At 41.8% G+C, this 18,822-nt stretch overlaps 2 protein-coding genes across 2 annotated transcripts; one reads left to right on the top strand and one right to left on the bottom strand.

The window, feature by feature from the left end:
- Window positions 1-1,597: 1,597 nt before the first annotated feature.
- On the top strand, window positions 1,598-6,409 carry plk1 (polo-like kinase 1 (Drosophila)). The gene is made up of 11 exons (XM_008302108.1): window positions 1,598-2,291; window positions 2,676-2,844; window positions 3,117-3,261; window positions 3,356-3,449; window positions 3,564-3,789; window positions 3,944-3,986; window positions 4,136-4,233; window positions 4,347-4,424; window positions 4,826-4,980; window positions 5,144-5,326; window positions 5,470-6,409. The coding sequence occupies exons 1-11, from the start codon at window positions 1,929-1,931 to the stop codon at window positions 5,662-5,664; spliced, it is 1,749 nt and encodes a 582-aa protein (XP_008300330.1). The 5' UTR covers window positions 1,598-1,928; the 3' UTR covers window positions 5,665-6,409.
- Window positions 6,410-7,556: 1,147 nt separating this feature from the next.
- Window positions 7,557-17,356, bottom strand: palb2 (partner and localizer of BRCA2). The gene is made up of 12 exons (XM_008302110.1): window positions 17,241-17,356; window positions 16,328-16,387; window positions 16,066-16,244; window positions 13,998-15,514; window positions 11,604-13,042; window positions 11,331-11,483; window positions 10,502-10,584; window positions 10,169-10,318; window positions 9,977-10,093; window positions 9,331-9,418; window positions 9,052-9,248; window positions 7,557-8,380 (listed from the first exon to the last, which is right to left on the bottom strand). The coding sequence occupies exons 1-12, from the start codon at window positions 17,316-17,318 to the stop codon at window positions 8,149-8,151; spliced, it is 4,293 nt and encodes a 1,430-aa protein (XP_008300332.1). The 5' UTR covers window positions 17,319-17,356; the 3' UTR covers window positions 7,557-8,148.
- Window positions 17,357-18,822: the final 1,466 nt, after the last annotated feature.

Below are 18,822 nucleotides of genomic sequence, written 5' to 3'. Positions count from 1 at the left end.
AAATCTAGTTTCAGATATCTACTATTTCGTTCTGACTAGACGTAATTCCAGTTCAAGATATCTATAACGTCATTTTGACTAGGTAAAACGTAGTTACAGATATCTACAAATGCCATTACAGATATCTTTAGTGGAGGGGAGTTGAAGATATCTTGATTTGGAATTGTGACTAGTCAGAATGAAATGGTGGATATCTCAAAATGGGATTAAGGATTGTCAGAATTTAGTTGCAGAGATCCACATCTCACATTGTGGATATCCATAATTGAATTAAAGATATCTGTTATGAGAAACCCTGGACACATCAATGAAGAAAGTGACGTCATTCGTCCAAGGAGGAATTACATAATGGATATCTGTAATTACAATTGTGGATAGGAATAATGTCATTGTGGATATCTGTAATGTTCATTTTGACTAGGACTAATTGAATTGCGGATATCTGTATTACATATCCAGACAAGCAAATAAATGTTAAACGGGCTTGCCATATACGACCCATGTACGCCTGTTTGATAAATACAGATTTTTTTTGTACTTACGCACATTCTAAATTTCATGCATACAACAGGATTTAGAACCTTTTCTACACACAAATGACAAATGAGGCCCCTGGACTGTAAATTAAAGCTATTTCATAAGCTGTGTATTTTGATTTTATAAGTGACATTTTAAAATTATTACTGGAATGTTCACTTTTATTCAAGTTTCTGTTATTGACATTATTAGTAGTAGTTGCAGTAGTAGTAGAAGTAGCAGTAGTAGTAACAATAATAACAGTTAAATGCAGGTATAGTTCCTATAACTTTAAAAATCAAAAGCATTTGTAAATAAAATCTAAGGACCTTCATAGGCAAACACATAAGTCCAGAGCTGACAGTGGGCTATATGATTTTAACAGTGAATTTACCTCAAGTATAACTGCAGACCGGGCTTGTCAGTGTTATATTATTACATATTAGAATAGAATTCTTCTAGACCAGCATTATAATTCTATTGCTATTGTGTAGATTAATCTCTGACAAACCTATGTAAAATCTGAAAAGCAAGATGTCCTACCAAAATGTAGAGAGTGAAGCGTTTAATCTCGTACATCTAAAACTGTATGCAAGCACAGCACTTCAATAGACTTATTTTACTGATGACCAGTAAACAACAGGTGAATCCACACTGCTGTTGAGACAGAGCAGCCGACTTTCCCTTTTCACTGTTTGGTATATTTTGTAATTTTTACTAAAGTATTGAATCTGTTTCCACTATAGTAACACTGAGCATGCTACACCGTACCGTTGTCACTTTTATTCCAGTACATAATTCACTTGTGCTTATGCATGCTGCACGTTGTGATTAAAACCCTCTCCGACTACATTTCCCATCAGCACTTGTTAAGCAACACATGAGTCACCAGCAGCCGGCATTCAGCCAATCACGTCACGGAATGCGGCTTACTCGTTCAGCGATTGGCTACATTTGCAACGATCTTCCCATGATGCCTTGCGGCAACGCCGTGGAATTCAAATCGGACGGACCAATCAGAGAGCGCCGTTCAGACCCAGGCAGCATTTTAAACTTTGTACCAGAGACTGTTGTCAAAAGGCAGAACGGAGTAACGCTGCAGCCACCGAGGGACGAGTCTGGCGATCATTTTAACGTCCACCGCAGGTTTTCGTACATTTTGAGATTCGCATGCATTGCATTTTTTATCTTCTAATCAAATGTTTATTTAAAGTTCGCGTCTGAAGTGTGCTAACGTGAGTTTTGATTTAAATTCAGAAGTGTATGGAGCAAGCTAGCTTCCAGGGCTAAACTAACGTCGGTTGTGGTGGGGTTAACAATAGTTTGACCCTTGCAGCTACTATCGATAACTCGACTGCTGAACGCTTTTGAACGTTTCTTTTTAAAGACGCCGAAGAGTACTTTAATCCAAAATGAGTGCTGGTATCGCAAAGCCGGCGAATCCGTCGGCACATGTCGACCCGAAATCGGCACCTCTTAAAGAAATCCCAGATATTCTGGTTGACCCACGCACCATGAGAAGATACACGAGGGGAAGATTCCTCGGAAAAGGTGGTTTCGCGAAATGCTACGAAATCACAGATGTGGAGACGAAGCAGGTTTTCGCTGGCAAAATAGTGCCCAAGTCCCTGATCCTGAAGCAGCACCAGAGGGAGAAGATGACCTCGGAAATCGCCATTCACAAGAGTCTGAACCACCCGAACATCGTGGGCTTCCACGGCTTTTTCGAGGACGAGGACTTTGTCTTTGTTGTCCTGGAAATCTGCAGGAGAAGGGTGAGTAAAGAGAGAACACACATCCGTTCACACCGATGAGCAAACTGCTGAGGGCCGACGGTTAACACGGCGGTCTCTTCCGTTGTCCACCAGTGTGCTGTAGGAGCTTAAACTGTGAGAAAAGTCAATGGACTTCTGAACATGATCACATCTTAAAATAATCCTTAAATACTAAGCTCACAATTTTACCAAAACTCATTCAGTGTTGGCAATGTTTTGAGTTTTAATCAAAATAATCCACATTATATCTCCTTTAATGGCTGCATTACTGCCACATTGCCTTTTTGAGTCCTACTTCAACAACTTGGTCTAAAGTGTTTCATCCCAGATTTAATTTGTTTTATAATACTCCTACCAATCAATGCAATTTATTTTCTATTTCAGTCCCTACTGGAGCTGCACAAGCGCCGTAAGGCTGTCACTGAGCCCGAAGCCCGCTACTACATGACCCAGCTGCTCAAGGGTGTCCACTACCTGCACAACAACAGGGTCATCCACAGAGACCTGAAGCTGGGCAACATCTTCCTCAATGATGACATGGACGTCAAGATAGGTAATGTGCTCAGAATTTAACTTGGCTCAAAATACTGTTGTCTTACTTGATACAGGGATAATAAATACTCACCAACAAACCTGTTGGTTTAGGAGTTGAGTACAGGACACGCCCCGGCCCTCACACCGGCAGTTTGTCATACTTCCTGGATGAATACTTTCCACTCCTCAAATTAGCTCAAATCAACACATTAACATCCATTTATGTGGAAATTTCAACAAAAATCTGCTGCTTCACCAAAGCGTGTGTGTATATTTGTGTGTCTTGTCCAGGTGACTTTGGCTTAGCCACTAAGATTGAGTTTGATGGCGAGCGGAAGAAGACCTTGTGCGGAACGCCCAACTACATCGCACCTGAAGTGCTTTGTAAGAAAGGCCACAGCTATGAAGTAGATGTCTGGTCACTTGGATGTATATTGTAAGTTTGAAAACACAAGCACACCTGCAAATTGCACCATTTCACATGATGCAGCACAATCGGCTCACCCTCCTCCCTGTCTGTATTCTCTCAGGTACACTTTGTTGGTTGGTAAGCCCCCATTCGAGACCTCCTGTCTGAAGGAGACCTACAACCGCATCAAGAAGAACAACTACACCATCCCCTGGGTAAGCTGATCTAACAAAGCACACAATGTTCCTTCAGCATGAAGTGTATTTGTTTTTGACTCAGCTAAGTTGCCCCTCACTCCTCTCATAACCTGAATTCACAATTCTGTGCAGCACATCAACCCAGCTGCGTCCTCGCTCATCAAGAGGATGCTGCATGCTGATCCCGCCCAGAGGCCCACCATTACTGAACTGCAAGCGGACGAATTCTTCACATCCGGATACATCCCCTTACGTCTGCCCACTACTTGTCTCACTGTGCCCCCACGCTTCTCTATCGCCCCCTCCACGGCCACAGAGCTCAGCCAGAGACGCCCCCTGACTGCGATAAACAACAAAGGTAAAGGTCCCAAGCAGTGTGATTTACCAAAGAAGCCTTAAGTCTACAAATGATTAAAATATTGACGTTGCACATGACACAGAGAGATAGTAATTGAGACTTTCTATAAAATTATCGTGACATTTACAATAATGTTAATGATTTCTCTTTCCAGCAGGGACAGAGAAATTGGAGTTGAAGGACGAGCCTTTGCCAAGGTGAAACTTTTGAGACGGAAGTGCTCACTTTTTTTTCCTGATGTTAAATCAGACCCAATTAAAATTTCACAAAAAGCAGATGTGACAGTGCAGAGTTGCTTGTCATATTTTCCTCTAGATAAATGTTTTGTCTCGTATTCTGTGCGTAGGGAGGTTGAACCATCAGAAAACCACCTGAAGGACATGTTGCAGCAGCTTAACAGTATCATCGCCGCCAAGCCCTCTGAGAAGGCAGTCATTCGCCAAGGTATGTGCAGACTCCTGTTTTCTTAAGCCTGTGTTGCAGATTTCAAGTTTGTGTATTCTTTGTGCCTGTGTCAACACTATATACAGCCATTTTGTGTCTTTTTGTATTTCCAGAGGAGGCAGAGGATCCTGCATGTGTCCCCATCTTCTGGATCAGCAAATGGGTCGACTACTCTGATAAATATGGATTGGGTAAGCATTAAACTCTTACGTCACATCCTCCTGCCGGCTACTCCTATACTCTCATGGGGGAAAAAAATGGAAATGAAGCCATTTACGAAATTAAATACAAGAATAAACCTTATTTTTAGTCTTTTGTTTTAAAGAGCTCTTAAAGTACAGCTAAGATACAACTTTGTATGGACAACAGTTTGTTTGGAGTTAGATTATTGGCTTATGTCAGCTAATGAGTAACAAGAAATTGCTGTAATGAAATGCCAGATATACATCTGTAGTATTGTGATGTCAAACATAGCTTGTCCACCAGAGAGCACTGACAGTTATCTTTATGGCTGTGAAGACTCCAACCTGGTAAATATTCTGGTATAAAAATATCCTCTTTGAGAGTTTATTTCAAACTGTTTCCATTTCAGGCTACCAGCTCTGTGACAACAGTGTGGGTGTTCTGTTCAACGATTACACTCGTCTGATCATGTACGCTGACGGAGACAGTCTGCAGTACATCGACAAGACGGCGGCTGAATCCTACCTGAGCGTGCGCTCTTTCCCTGCCTCCCTCAACAAGAAGGTCAGGAGTTAAACCTTCTCTTGGACCTTTGGTTTTATTCTTTCAGTTTTAGAATGTGTGTTGTTATTAGCATGATGCTTGGTGAATACATCTTTAGACAGTGGTCCAATTTTTCCACTGTCCTTGCTGTGGGACTAACTCATGTATTTCTCTCCCATTGTAGATAACATTGCTGAAATACTTCCGCAATTACATGAGTGAGCACCTGCTGAAGGCCGGCGCCAACATGGCGCGGCGGGAAGGAGATGAGCTGGCTCGGCTGCCTTACCTCTCCTTGTGGTTCAGAACAAAGAGTGCCATCGTCCTGCACCTCACCAACGGCACCGTTCAGATCAACTTCTTCCAGGTTAGAGACGCCTCACATCACTTCTCACCTAGTCTCTTGTACCTGTCTCACATTAGATGTTAAATACATTTTGTTTCTCCCTGTCTCATGACATCTTAAGCACAAATCCTTAACTTGTGTTCTTATTAACCACTCTCTTCCAGGATCACACGAAGCTGATCCTGTGTCCGCTGATGGCTGCAGTGACCTACATCGATGAGAAGCGAGACTTCCGCACCTACAAGCTTTCTCTGCTGGAGGAGTTTGGCTGCTGTAAGGAGCTGGCCAGCCGCATCCGCTACGCCAAGCTCATGGTGGAGAAACTGTTGGACAACAAGACTTCCACTGCTGCACATTAGTCCACCTTTTCCCAGGTCTTTAGGCACCATCTGTCTTTAATCACGGCCACTTCTCCCTGTCTGCAACTCTCGCAGGACGGGACGCACCTTTAAAATCCAGCGTATTTTATTGAAGGGTCACAGTGTAAATGTTTAATCCCAGCTTTGATTTGTACCATGAAAATTAGTCCTTTTTATATGTTGTACAAACTGAATTTGAGTGTGCCAGCCACTTTTTTCTGCTGTTAATAGAAACTCACTCCGGCTTTTATTTCAACCTTCTAAATGAAGCTTACCTTTGACAGACACGTTCCTGCTGACATGTTTGACCGTTCAAATTAGTTGAGGAAGAAAAGACGAGTCTCTCCTTTGTGCATATTTATCATTTTGAAGTTGGAACGATCTTTCATGGTTCTCTCTGCCTCTTTGTTTGCATTCGTTTATGCATCAATGATGCTTTTAAATCTAAAGCTGACTGGTCAAAATGTGTGCTGAGAGCTGTCTGTGTGTGGAAAGAAACTTCTCTGGTCTGCTTCTCTAAGTTTGTCTGTTTTATCTGTGTTGTATGTAGAGAAATGGACCGTGTTAATAAATTTTCATCATGTACATTCTTCCTGTAGTTGCTTTTTACTCTTTTTAGAAGTCTGTTTTAGATGTTGTTGTCAACAAGATGTACAAACTTGTACATAATGCTGAATATGCATACATGTTGGAAAGATGGTTTAATTTTAACCGAGTTTAAATAAAGACTCTTGATCAACACAAATTCATTTGTGCTTTTTTGAAATTTTCTGCTTAAGATATTTGGGCTTCTGTACACAAAGGCAACACTGCAAATCCATTATTGCCTGAGGAAACCCAAAAGATGTGCTGTACATGAGCAATGACAAAAACTGAAAAAAAGGTTGAAACTTATAAAATTGATTTGTAAAACTACATAGAGAATATCAAAGAGGCTAGGTAGAACAGGATAACTTGTAAAATCAATTTATAAAATTAAGATGAAATCGCAAAATTATAATCCCATAAGAACAACCAAAGGTCATTTAAAACATGCATGTTTTGAGATTTGTGGTTAGTACAATGGAGAAAGGGGCTGCAAGGTGATCAGTGGTTACCACCGTTGCCTTGCAGCAAGACAGTTGCTGGTTCATGTCCCAGTGAGGACACCCAGGATCTTTCTGTGTGGAGTTTGCATGTTCTCCCCGTGCAGTGTGGGTTCTCTCTGGGTTCTCCGGCTTCCTTACTTGGTGATTCTAAATTGTCTGTAGGTGTGAATGTGAGTGTGCTTGGTTGTCTGTGTCTAAGTGTGGCCCTGTGATAGACTGGTGACCTGTCCAGGGTGTCCCCTGCCTTCACCCTGAGTCAGCTGGGATAGACTCCAGGCCCCCGTGATCCTAGTGAGGATTAAGCGGTGTATAGATAATGGATGGATAATAGAGAAGAAATATGTAACAGAATGGCTAATTTCACTTGTTGCGTTTAAATTGCAGTTCAACAGAAATATTAAAATAAACAAATAAACTTGTAAACTAATATGTTGTTGAACAACCCTTTGAGCCAATCACTGCAATCAAGTGTTTTCTGTAACTCTCAGTCAGACTTCTGCACCTGTTGATAGGTGTTTTGATTTTGGCCCACTGCTCATCAGCAAAGTGCTCTAACTTGTCTGGGAGTTCGTTTTTTTTTGTTTTTTTAAAATTCTTTTTAACCACAATTCAACAGCAATGTCTTTTTCACTAAATTATAATTCAGCAAATTTTTTATTTATTATTACTTTTTTCAGTTTCTAGTTATTTGTGACTTTTGTGAATTTTGCCTTTTCTTTAATGGAAGGTTATGAATACATTTGAGGACGACTTGAGTTGTTTTAAACATGAACGCTGGCAGAAAATACAACAGAATTCACAAATGTTTAATTTGAATATAAAAATAAACTTTGGTTACACTTTTTTTTCTTTAAATACAACAACATGCATGCATATAAACAAAGAACATTCAAAGCAGTATCAGTAATAAAACACAAAGCTGGTTTTCAGACTGATGCTAAAGTGATTTAAAACGGGGAAATCCACCAGAAATTACACATCTTTACACAGTGAATGTGAACAGGCGCTATTAACATTAAATTTCCAAAGGCAGGAGGAAAACAAGTGACCACTTTTGACTTGCTGCGGTTCATGTTTTCAGATAAAGCTTTACCAGTGGCACCAGATCATGAGATATGTCCATTTTACAGTGTATTTGTAAAGCACAGTGTCCAAGAGAGTGTTGAGACAAACCTGTACCTGAATGTTTGCTAAGCTGAGACTAAAGTTTTTGAAATGCGATATAGTCGACCATGGGAATCGTGTCAGCTCAATGAGGGAAACAAATACACCTAAAAACCATACTGGGTACAATGTCCCAATGTGATGCTGCAGAATCTTAATATCTTTATGTAAACGGTCACACAGGGACAGAAAGAGCTTCACATTTGATTAAAAAGTCATCTTAACGTCTGTTTTAGTGGTGGAGATCAGTCTGATTCGTACTGCAGCAGTGTAACATCACATCTCCGTTGTGATGTCCGGTCACCAGTGTGCCTCCTCCCCCCCATCGAGCCAACTGCCAGCCGTCGCTCTCGGGAGCCCAAACCATACGTGACGCCCGCCGACCGATGAGCTCCCAAACGCACACGCTGCCGTTCTGACTGAGGCCCACCACGCTGGAGCAGCTCACGTCGGCTTCACACAGCCTGCAGAGCACAGAGGTGAACGTGTGAATGTTTTCATACAGACATGTACAAACTACGGGTCAGCATTCATCAGATTATCCAGATGTTTAGTTTGTTTTTTAAACAATGATCCTCACAAAATGCCAAAAATGTATTTAACAATGTGCTGCTTTGGTTTTGAGGCAGCCACCTACTTCTATCTGTAGTCACCAATCTGTGTTCTTGAACATTGTCCCACTCACAGCATTGTCTGGTTACATGTCACAAGTAAGAACCTATCAGCACTGGAGGGTCATAAAAGTCTGCTAATCACAAGCTTTGACACCAACATATTCATTTTTAAGTGGCTTGGTGGTTAGCACCGTCGCCTCGCAGCTAGAAGATCCGGGATGTTTCTGCGTGGAGTTTGCATGTTCTCCCCGTGCAGCGTGGGTTCTCTCTGGGTTCTCCAGCTTCTTCCCACACAGTCCAAAAACATGTTGAGGTTAATTGGTGATCCTAAATTATCTATAGGTGTGAATGTGAGTGTGCTTGGTTGTCTGTCTCTAAGTGTAGCCCTGTGATAGACTGGTGACCTGTCCAGGGTGTCCCATGCCTTCGCCCTGAGTCGGTCAGTATGAGACCCAAAAAAGGACAAACCAGTCGACCCCAAAGCATAAATATACATCTTGTCTTCTCAGCTCTCATCTCACCTGCCAGACCAGGCTTTCGGTGGATACAGCTGCGTAGCCAGGATGGATTTTCCACTCAAAGGATTGATGGCGACCAAAGAGAACAAGGCAGTCTTCATCTCCTTATCCCAAAGCATCCCATCTTTTATCTTTGCTTCTTTTTCTTCTTCCTCCAGGGAGCTTAAAAACTGATGCTGCAGCAGGACAAACAGCACTCCCTGCACAACAACAAACAAGAAAACATACCGTTGTACAATCTAAAGAACAAAGTAGGCATTTCTAGGACAACAGGCTACCTACACAGTACGAGTATCCTCTGAGACAGGCTGTGTGTGATAAACCATCTCCCAGAAGGACTCTAGACAGCAGCTGTCCAGTCTTCAAATTCCTGAAACAAACAAAGAACACTGAACTGTAAACAGCAGCAGTCTGTGTGAGTCCTATTGGTGGATATTACAAGAGTTAAAATGACTGGTACTGCACATTAATCTGTGTCAAAGGAAATACGGAGTTTATGTTGATACAGTTAACACTGAAACCTGAACATGTTTTTTTGATACTAGAAGGCAACAACAAGCTTGTAAGTTCCAGTGGTACCAACGTGTAATTCATTTTGTCATGTTTCTGCCTACTTTTGTTCACTCTCTCGTTTCACTCATTTTCAGGCTTGCAAGTTACTTTCACAAGCTGTAAAGAAAACAAAAACCTGCACAGCTGTGTGTGCTTACTGACTTTTGACAGGTTTACAATGTGGTCAAGTTTTTGTAAGTACAGCCTGAGACCAATCAGCTGTACCACTACGATGTTCAGTCAATCTTTCCCATCCTCAGTTCCATATTTCTCAGTGGCCTGTCATATCCCTCTCTCCCCCAGTTTTTCCTTTTTCGGTGTCTACACTTTGACTTGCTGAAGAAATTTGTCCTGTCATCGTCTCAGTTTTACTTACCAGACAAAGAGGTGTCCACCCTCGTCTGTGCCGATGAGAGCATCGGAGAGTCCGTCCACTGGAGCGAGGGCTCCGACACAAACTCCAGGAGACACAAGAGGCAGGGAGCTTGGTGAGCTGAGAGAGAGAAGAAACACTAAGATATGTGTGCACTAAGAAAGGACGTGAGGGAGGATAGATAAACTGTGTTACCTGCTGGTGTCTGACAGCGTAAACACCTGCAGAGTGGAACCAGTCGCTGAGTGGGAGGAGGTAACCACTCTGGACTTGGACACTCCTACGACCGCCTGGATGACACCCTCACAGAACAGTGTTTGTACGAGGCTGGAGCAGGACAGCAGCCTGTGCACATGGACAACACACAACAAGTCATTACCATTTAGCAGTGCAGAATAAAGCAGCACACAAAATTGATAAACCAACTTGGAGATGTCCAATAAATAGTATTTTAGTGGACCTTCAGGCTTAATTCTTCAGCAAAAACCAACCTAAAATGGTAAAATTCATTCACTGTGTCATATTCACCTCACTTCTCTGATTTCCAACTGACCCAGGGTCACACACATCAGCCCAGCAGCATCCGGGACGGCAAACACGTTGATCACTGGCTGCAAACGAAACACATACATGAATAAATAACACACTAAAATTCATGTTTGACCCAGTCAACTGGTCCCACAACACATTCAGGAAGTACATTTTACTCAGCATCTGATTCTGCCAGCAACTGCATGTTCTCCTTAAGTAACACAACTCCTCTTGTATTTGCTATATTTGTTTGTAAAGCTATAATAAATAAATAAAAATTGAATTAATAGTACTGCAGCTAATGCTAATTCCCACTTCTGGCAAATTTATAAAGTTTTGTGTTTATTCAATAATCGAGTAATGTAAAAAAATAAAGTTCTCAGACCCCAAGACTCCAATTTTAAGCTGCTTATTTTGCCTAACCATCTGAAACACATTGGTATTTAAATTACAGTAATAATGATAAGCAGAGAAAGGCATCTGGTCATTTCATTTGAAAAGCCATTAATCAGCAAATCTTGACTGTTGTAGCACAAATGTCTCTCTGTGTAGTTGTCTACATTCACTGTTTCTCACCAGAAACATGTCAAATCCATTTTGCTCCTAAAAACAATGCTTTAAAGAGGACATTCTCTTTTTTAAGAATTTGAAACCTAGTGCACATTGTTTACATCCAGTATCTTTGCCTTTTGTAAGCTACTGTTTTAGCAGACTACTGCGAGTCAGTGGAACATTACTTTTCAGTGCTCCCCACTGTTTAAACCTACAGTGTACCTTTAAGACTTGTCATATGCAGGCATATATGTGGGCATACATTAAAACTCACCTCATTGAAGGTCCATGTGTGCACTAAGTTCCAGTCAGATGCTGAAGTCTGACTCCACAGACAAACAGCCCACTTTCCTGCTGCTGCTACACACAAACCTCCCGAGGATCCAGGAAAACAGCATGCATCCACCAGAGAGCCTCCCGCTGCAGCCTAAAGACACACACATCCACAATTCACTTACAAAAATATACTAATTCATTAAAAACTGCATATAATTTAAGTCAAGTGATATCCTTTACGGTACAGCAACATAAAAAAACACTTTTTTACCTTCAGTGTGGTTGTGCATCTCATCGTGGGTTCCTGTTCTTTCTCCTCTGTTCTTGGACTCACCTGCCCATCCCTGTGACACTGATCACCTGTAACTGGTGGCTCACATGAAGCCTGGATCTGACCGGAGAGGGAGACAGTAGGCTGGCTGGGAGGGAGGGAGGTGATGGACGGACAGCGAGAGAGAGCTGGAGGAGAGAGAGCCTGTGTAGATGGACTATGAGGAGGAGGCAGGGTGAGAGAAGGGGCAGAGGGAGAGGAGGTGAGGCCGCAGGTGACAGGGTGAGGGGTGAGTCCTAGGGAGGGCAGCGCAAGGCTGGAGGTTAGCGTGGATGAGGGCAGGTGTGGGGTTATGAAGGGTCCGGGCGCTGAAGCTGGAGGAGAAGTCAACAGCAGCTGAGAGTGGACACTGTGCTGCGGTACACATGTGGTCTTATTTCCAATTAGCTTGTCTGTGGAAAGATTTTCACTGTGATCTGGAGGTTTTTTTGAATCTTCAGCAGGAGATTTCACATTCAGAAGTGTCACAGGAGACTCCTGTACAGCTGTCGTGTCATTACATGTGTGAAAAGCAGTGAAGCTATCAGACGGCTCCTCAGGCGTTTCCTGTGGAGAGCATGCAAAAGAAAGAGTCTCGATGACAGCTTGGTTTTCTGTTTGGGAGCTGAAAGATCTCTGTTCCTCTAAGGGACGGTCTAAATAACAATAATCTGTTTGTTTTTCTGATGCAGGCTGTTGTATTTTAGCTGATGGTCCAGTGACGTTATCATTAACTGCTGGTCTGTCTGCAAAGTTGAGATGAGGCTGTGGTTTGTGGGTATACTGTATAGATCTGTGTGTGCTGCTGACTGATAGACTACTCTGGCTACAACTGTTCAGTGTCTCAGTTTCATTCCCTTTATCTACAAGGTCCTCAGCACACACTGATGCAGATTCTGTTGGGCTGGAGTGAGTTTCAGCTGGGAGGTTTTCAGTCTGCTGCTCTTCATCTGTAATATCTCGGTCAGATGGTTCTCCACTTACAGGCTGGTCTATCAACTTATCTGTAATCTTGTGTTCTATTGATGTAATTGGAAGATCTACAGGCTGTGAATCAGCTCGCTGTTCTACATTTGAATGGGGTGCATCAGCAACAGTGGGCGTGAGGCTGAGCGGGAGCAGAAGAGGCGTCACCGGGTCGCTGCTGCTGCTGCGGTTGCTGCTGCGCGTGTTGTAAGACGGAGATGAGAAACATTCAACTCCTGATTCCATGGTGACTTGACGAAGCTTGTGCAGCTTCAGGGAGGCAAACTGGTCATCTGGGAGATGAAAATCTTGGGGGATGTCCAATTTCATCAGGCTGTTGAGGAGGGGTCCAGAGGACAGAGAAGGGAGAGGAAGAAGAGATGTTTGAGCCGGTGGAGAGGCGGGCAAGAGGAGAGATCGCCAGCTTGATGTACCTGAAGTAGAAATAAAGAGAAGGTGAGATGATGCACGGCATTCCTTCAGGAACATGCTACTATCAGGGATGACAATGTAATGGACAGGCTGGCCTTTTTTTGTTTTTTACGACTGTTCACCTTCCTATGTACAATGCATAGTAGATCATTAAATTTGCCTGGAAAATATTCTTAGCACTATGTGTGCTCCTCCAGTATGTTTACAGTGTTTTTACAAGTGTGAACTCTTTAAATTATCTTAGCTGATTTTGAGCAGAACTTTAAAAGATATTTATTGTACACCTTTTAATTATTTTGATCAGGCTACACCATCTTAGAACAACATGACTATGTTTCATTGTACTGCTAAAGGAGTTTAATCATTGGGATGGTTTTCATCTCAATAAAAGAACATGTTAATCAATGAAACACTGAGAATTGTTACAAAAAATTGAAAAGGTTTTGGACAACTACGACATTGTTTGGCATGGAACCATGAGCTAAATTGTGGTTACACAAAAAAACTCCCCGTTAATGTGTAAATTCATATTTGCTGTCAGCATGTTCAGGGGAATTACTGTCATTCGTAAAAAGTTCAATTACCACCAGCTGTGGAAATTAAAGTGCCTGTTCCCGTATCTCAGGTTCGTTGTCACACTATCATTATGCAATCATGCAATTCAAGACCAGCTCACATGAAAATCTATTTTCTTACCCTGCTCATGTTCATATGATGTTTTTTATACGCTAGAAGATACATCACAAGTGAATTAAGCAGTCAATGCCATGACTGAGCATTTCCACACTGAAAGTGCAGAGTGCTGATGACTAGATGGAGACTTCTGGGGTTTCATACAGAAAAAAAAGGCAGGAACCAATCCTGTCAACTTGTAGGGGGAGCTTTCTATATTTCTATATTTCAGTTCTTCTACAAAATTGGTTTCTGACTCACACACATCCACCCTCACAGTCTTACCTCTGTTCATCTGTGAGGGTTTGTTAGCATTGACACTGTTCTTCAGAAAGATGGGATAGACATCCCTTTGATGTTGGTAGGCAGAGTTGGATAGAGTTCCATTAGATTCAGAACAAGACTGGGAACAAGTGCTGAGGGTGGACACAGGCTGGGATCCATCTGCCACTGCAACAGTTTCTCCTGGAGGGAGGCAGGGCTTCGGTCTATCAGCTCCATGAAGAGGCTTGAAGGAAGAGACCGGGGTGCTGGTGGGATGGGGATCACCTGAGGTTTGTTCACAGCTTAGCTGATAAGAGTCTAATCCAAGAGAAGACCGTGGGGTCTGAGGACTCCTTCTGCCTCTGCCTCTGCCTCTCTTCCTCCTCCTGCCTCTTGTTGGACGAGCAGTGGTGGCCATAGGAGAAAAACAAGCATCTGAGTTGATCTGACCAGTGTAGATGTGATCTAAAATCTCGCTGGAGCTCTGGTTGGAAGATGCACTGAAATTCTGCACATGTGACACCTTCAGAGGTTCTACAGATGTAGATGCAGGCGTCACAGCGGAGGAATCTATCTGGGTGTGCTGATCTGAACGTTCACCATTGTTTGTGGTTCTACTCATTCCTCTGCCGCGGCCCTGACTCCTGCGTTTTCGTCCCATGCTTAGCTGCGAGATGATGACAGCCTGCATGTCAGGCTGGCTCTGTGAAAGTGTCATACGCCTTGTGGTTCGAACGTAGTACTCCACTGGAAAAAGTAGTCCTTCCACTAGCGTACAGGAGTCGAGAAGGCTCACACCGTTTCCATCTCCTGTGATTCCATTCTTTTCCTCTTTTACTTGCACGCTACTCTCATGTTCATTCTCAGTTGCGTTTTGTTTATTGTCTTTACTGCTGTTCTCTTCACACAGCCTTTTTTCTGTCTGTTCTCTATTATTCTCACCATCCTCGACTCTCTCTTTTTCCTTCATTCTTCCATTTTGTGTGCCGTCTTGTCTGCTTTCTTCAAGATTGCAACATGTGAGCAACAAGTCAGTTGACTTTGATTCGTTTTTCTCTTCAGTTCTTGAATGAGTCTCTTTTTGCCTTTGTTGTTCATGCCCTTGGATCTCCATTACATCTATATCTCCTGTTTCAGTGCACCCATTGTTGTTCCAGTGTGTAAGCAGTAGAGAAGGAGACTCTGACTCTGTACTAGAAAACAGTTCTTCACTTTCATTTGCAACATTCATTCCCTCTGAATTGACTTTCTCCTCCTCTTCTGTTGTTGCAGCACTTTCCATCCCTTCACTTTGCTCCTGATGTTTTTCGCTGTAGTCTGTGCTCCTGCCAACCTCAGCACTCCTCTTCTCCCAGCGTAGGCGGCTGCTCCGTGACCTGAGGCGCAGCGCAGGACTTGGTCTGTGTGCTCTTGATGCATCATGGCAAGGATCTGGGGTTTGTGGACAAGCAGCATCAGAGGGGAGCAGGAACCGAATCACTTGGCTCCTCCTGGCATTGTCAGAATCTGCAGGTGAAACAACAGATAGTTTATGAATTCTAATTTTCACTACAGGCAAAGCATTTTCCAATTCACACAGTTATGCGAGTGTAGCTTTATCCATGTAATACTGTGTAGGTGTTTGATCACTGCAGTCAAGCATTATGAAAGAGATTTCATTAGATTAGGACTTGTCTGACTCACTGGATGTACATTGCAGGTAACAAGCTGGCTACTTGTCACACATTTCATAGCTTTCTCCTCCCCTTCTGCAATCTAAGTGTTACTGTTTTCAAAACCCCTGGCAGCAGCATACCACACTGAAGCTTTCAAGTTTTGCTGAAGATCTGGATTGTGTAATAAAGCAGCCGTACTCCTTTACTAATATTATGCCTGACTACACTGCAAATGTTCTACCAAAACAAGTCCCCCATCATTTTTTGAGGGAACACCAGAACCACACCTTTGCATAGCTCTGCCCAATACACCTGTGATTAGAGAAAAGAAACATGCTAGAGCTTTTTTTCATTTACAGAATAATGACAAGGGGGGGTCAGATCTGTCATTGCCAGAGACTAGTCTGGCTATGTGAGACTACAGTAGGACAGACTCACCTTCAGTGTGTCCCTGGCTCTGAGGTACACCTGGATCTGTTGCATTGTTGTTGTTTGGAATCGATGAAGATGGGTTGAGACAGGATGAGCTGTCTGGGTCTCTCTGGTCCTGGTGGTTCTGCTCAGTGATCCTGCTCCTCACATGTCTCCGCACTGCCTCAAAGCGCTCAGCACGCTGTGTGCAGATAAACATGCATATGAGGCAAAGCCGTTGTACATCATAGTTATCAAAGCTGAGTGAAGGACCATACATCTCACCTGTAGTCTCTGGGCTGTCCTGAGATACTCCCTCTGTAACTGTGCCAACTTCCTGCGAAGCTGAGTGGGAACATGACAATAGTAATGTCAGAAGAAATACGGCAAGGCTCATGTTAGCACATAATGTGACTGTAGTTTTGTTTTTTAATGAACTTTATTTATAAAGTGTAAAACAGTGCAAAAATACATGTTGTCCTTACAAAACAGTTATTGCTAAACAAATCTGATATGAAGTTGGACAAAGAAACAAATATGAGACAATACATGTTTAAAAACAAAAATAGAAAACAGAAAACAAACAACAACAACAATAAACACTAGAACAAACATACCAGGGGGAGAACACAGTGACAGTTAAAGAAAGACATTACAGTTTAAAAATGCATGATGGGATCTAATGGTTTTGGGGTTGGTGCTTTTAGAAATGGTTAAAATGTATGATTTTAATTCTTTCATCAAAACAAGAAAAAGTGGTTTACTGTGTAGGAATTTATATTAATGAATGTGAAACTTTGCAAAGAAAATAACAAGATTTATAATGTAAAACTCATCACAGTCAGCTTTGTCAAAAATAAAAAATAAAACTATACAGAATGGTTATCCATTTAAGGGACAAATCGTTTCACAGGCAAGTCTGGATAAAGATGGTCATTTTTTTCCCCATAACTTTCTAGAGAAGACACAATTCAACCACAGGTGAGTGAGTTGGCATCTTTACATTCAACAGATCTGGTTAGATATTCATTAGTGAGGTAAAATCTGTGTAATAATTTCAAAGCCACTTCTTTTACTTTGTTAAAGCCAGACTATTTTCCACATTGATTCCAATAAGAGTGAAAATAAGAGACAGACACTGTCTTGTGGAAACAAAGCACGAATTGCTAATATGACTGTAGTGTTGAGACTGAACTACCTTCTCCTTGTCATCACAGTGAAGTGTTGTCCTCAGCTGGTCCTCGTAGGGCAGAATATCTCCAACATTAGGCTCCATGTTGCTCACTCGACACGTTTCTGACACACAACACACCGCTTACATGCAGCCACAACACAGCTGATATGACATTAGTGGAGCTAATAGCTGTTTCATAAATACATCTTAAAACGCTAGCTCTGCTAAGCTGGCGGCATACGGGCGACTTTCAGTTTGTAAGTCATAAAATAATTAACAGCTCATCCTGCTGATATAAACCCTAACTAAACATGTCAAGGTTTTTTCTTTTTCTGGGAGGAAAACTAAAAAGTTTAGCAAACTTACAAAACTAGTTGGAGGGTAACTACGCAGCTCTTAGCGTTTGAGTAAACCCGCGATGTTTCTGTGAACAAACTAGCTCAGACCTGAATAGTAGATATCAGAGTATACTCTGTTTTGGTACTTTTTTGGGCACTTGGAAGGAAATAATATGATAATTAATATAATAAAAAATATTTCTGTTTACTACACGGTCATATAAACTGTTGAAAACGCTTCATATACTGCAATTAAGGTTTCATACTCCGATCGACTACATCGGTGATATATTAGCGCATCTGTGCCGCTGCTACATCCTGGATGTTGCCCAAATCACACACACTGATATTTTGCCCTCAGCTGGTCATAAAGTTCATGTTTTCCTCTTTTCCTGGGTTAAATAATCAGAAGGCGGTGAAGTTCCAGACGACACAGACTACAGAGATACAGGCTACAGTAATAATGAGAACAAATAAAGATGGTTCTACCAGCATCTGATTTCAGTTCATGAGCAGTTTCGAGTGTCTGAATCCACTGACATCAAGGATTCAAGACAAAAATAAACCAGGCAGTAAATATCACAGTGAAAGAGAGACTTCAGTCACCATTATCACAATGCCAGTAAAGCCAGATAGTAGCAGGTCAACATATTATCTCAGGCAGCAGAGGGCTCCAAAGTTCTTCTGTTTTTTTTTCTTACTACTGGCATTTAAAGTTGTTTTTTTGTTGTTTTCTTTTAATGTGTGTGTCCCTAAATAAAAAATGTCCTGTAAATGATTTCTGGCTGCAGGTTGGTTCCTGATCTATAAACATTTCTGATTGTGTTGTGTTTAAGTTTTCCATATATTTCTGAAGCTATCAGGAGATTTACATAGTAAGTAAAATTCAAATTCCTTGTGCAAATGTTTTTTAACCACATGACAATCCAGAAATTACATAATCTAGTCGAGTCATGGGGCTTCTAATGAGTTTAACACTTTAAGTGATCTGTTTGTGATGTTTTGAAAGTCTGTATCTGCTTTTGGATGGAAAGGGCAGTTTAATTAAAATAACATCAGGGGCTACCAGTATTTTTAAAATCAAACTGTTGTTGACAGTGTGAAAAAAAATCCTTAAATTAGTATATGTACAATTACACTGGGGGCAAAGATTTCACAAAATACAACAATTAAAAAATAAAAACTTATATAATGTGGACAAAAGTTTTCATTATAGTAAAACTGATCAGAAGTGTATCTGTGGCTGCACTGGAATGTTTCTAAAATCC

Source organism: Stegastes partitus, unplaced genomic scaffold, assembly GCF_000690725.1.
Source record: "Stegastes partitus isolate 25-593 unplaced genomic scaffold, Stegastes_partitus-1.0.2 Scaffold1758, whole genome shotgun sequence".
Classification (NCBI taxonomy): Eukaryota; Metazoa; Chordata; class Actinopteri; family Pomacentridae; genus Stegastes; species Stegastes partitus.
Note: the sequence above shows the minus strand (reverse complement) of the source record. Positions and strands in the feature narration are given on the sequence as shown.

Bases quoted from the DNA above. Each gene is read 5' to 3' on its own strand.
- plk1 (XM_008302108.1), top strand. From the start codon at position 1,929: ATGAGTGCTGGTATCGCAAAGCCGGCGAATCCGTCGGCACATGTCGAC. The intron at 3,262-3,355 runs GTAAGTTTGAAA...GTATTCTCTCAG, and splicing joins TGGTCACTTGGATGTATATT to GTACACTTTGTTGGTTGGTA. The intron at 3,450-3,563 runs GTAAGCTGATCT...AATTCTGTGCAG, and splicing joins ACAACTACACCATCCCCTGG to CACATCAACCCAGCTGCGTC.
- palb2 (XM_008302110.1), bottom strand. From the start codon at position 17,318: ATGGAGCCTAATGTTGGAGATATTCTGCCCTACGAGGACCAGCTGAGG. The intron at 16,388-17,240 runs GTAGTTCAGTCT...GTTCCCACTCAG, and splicing joins ACTGTGATGACAAGGAGAAG to CTTCGCAGGAAGTTGGCACA. The intron at 16,245-16,327 runs GTGAGATGTATG...ATCTGCACACAG, and splicing joins GGACAGCCCAGAGACTACAG to CGTGCTGAGCGCTTTGAGGC.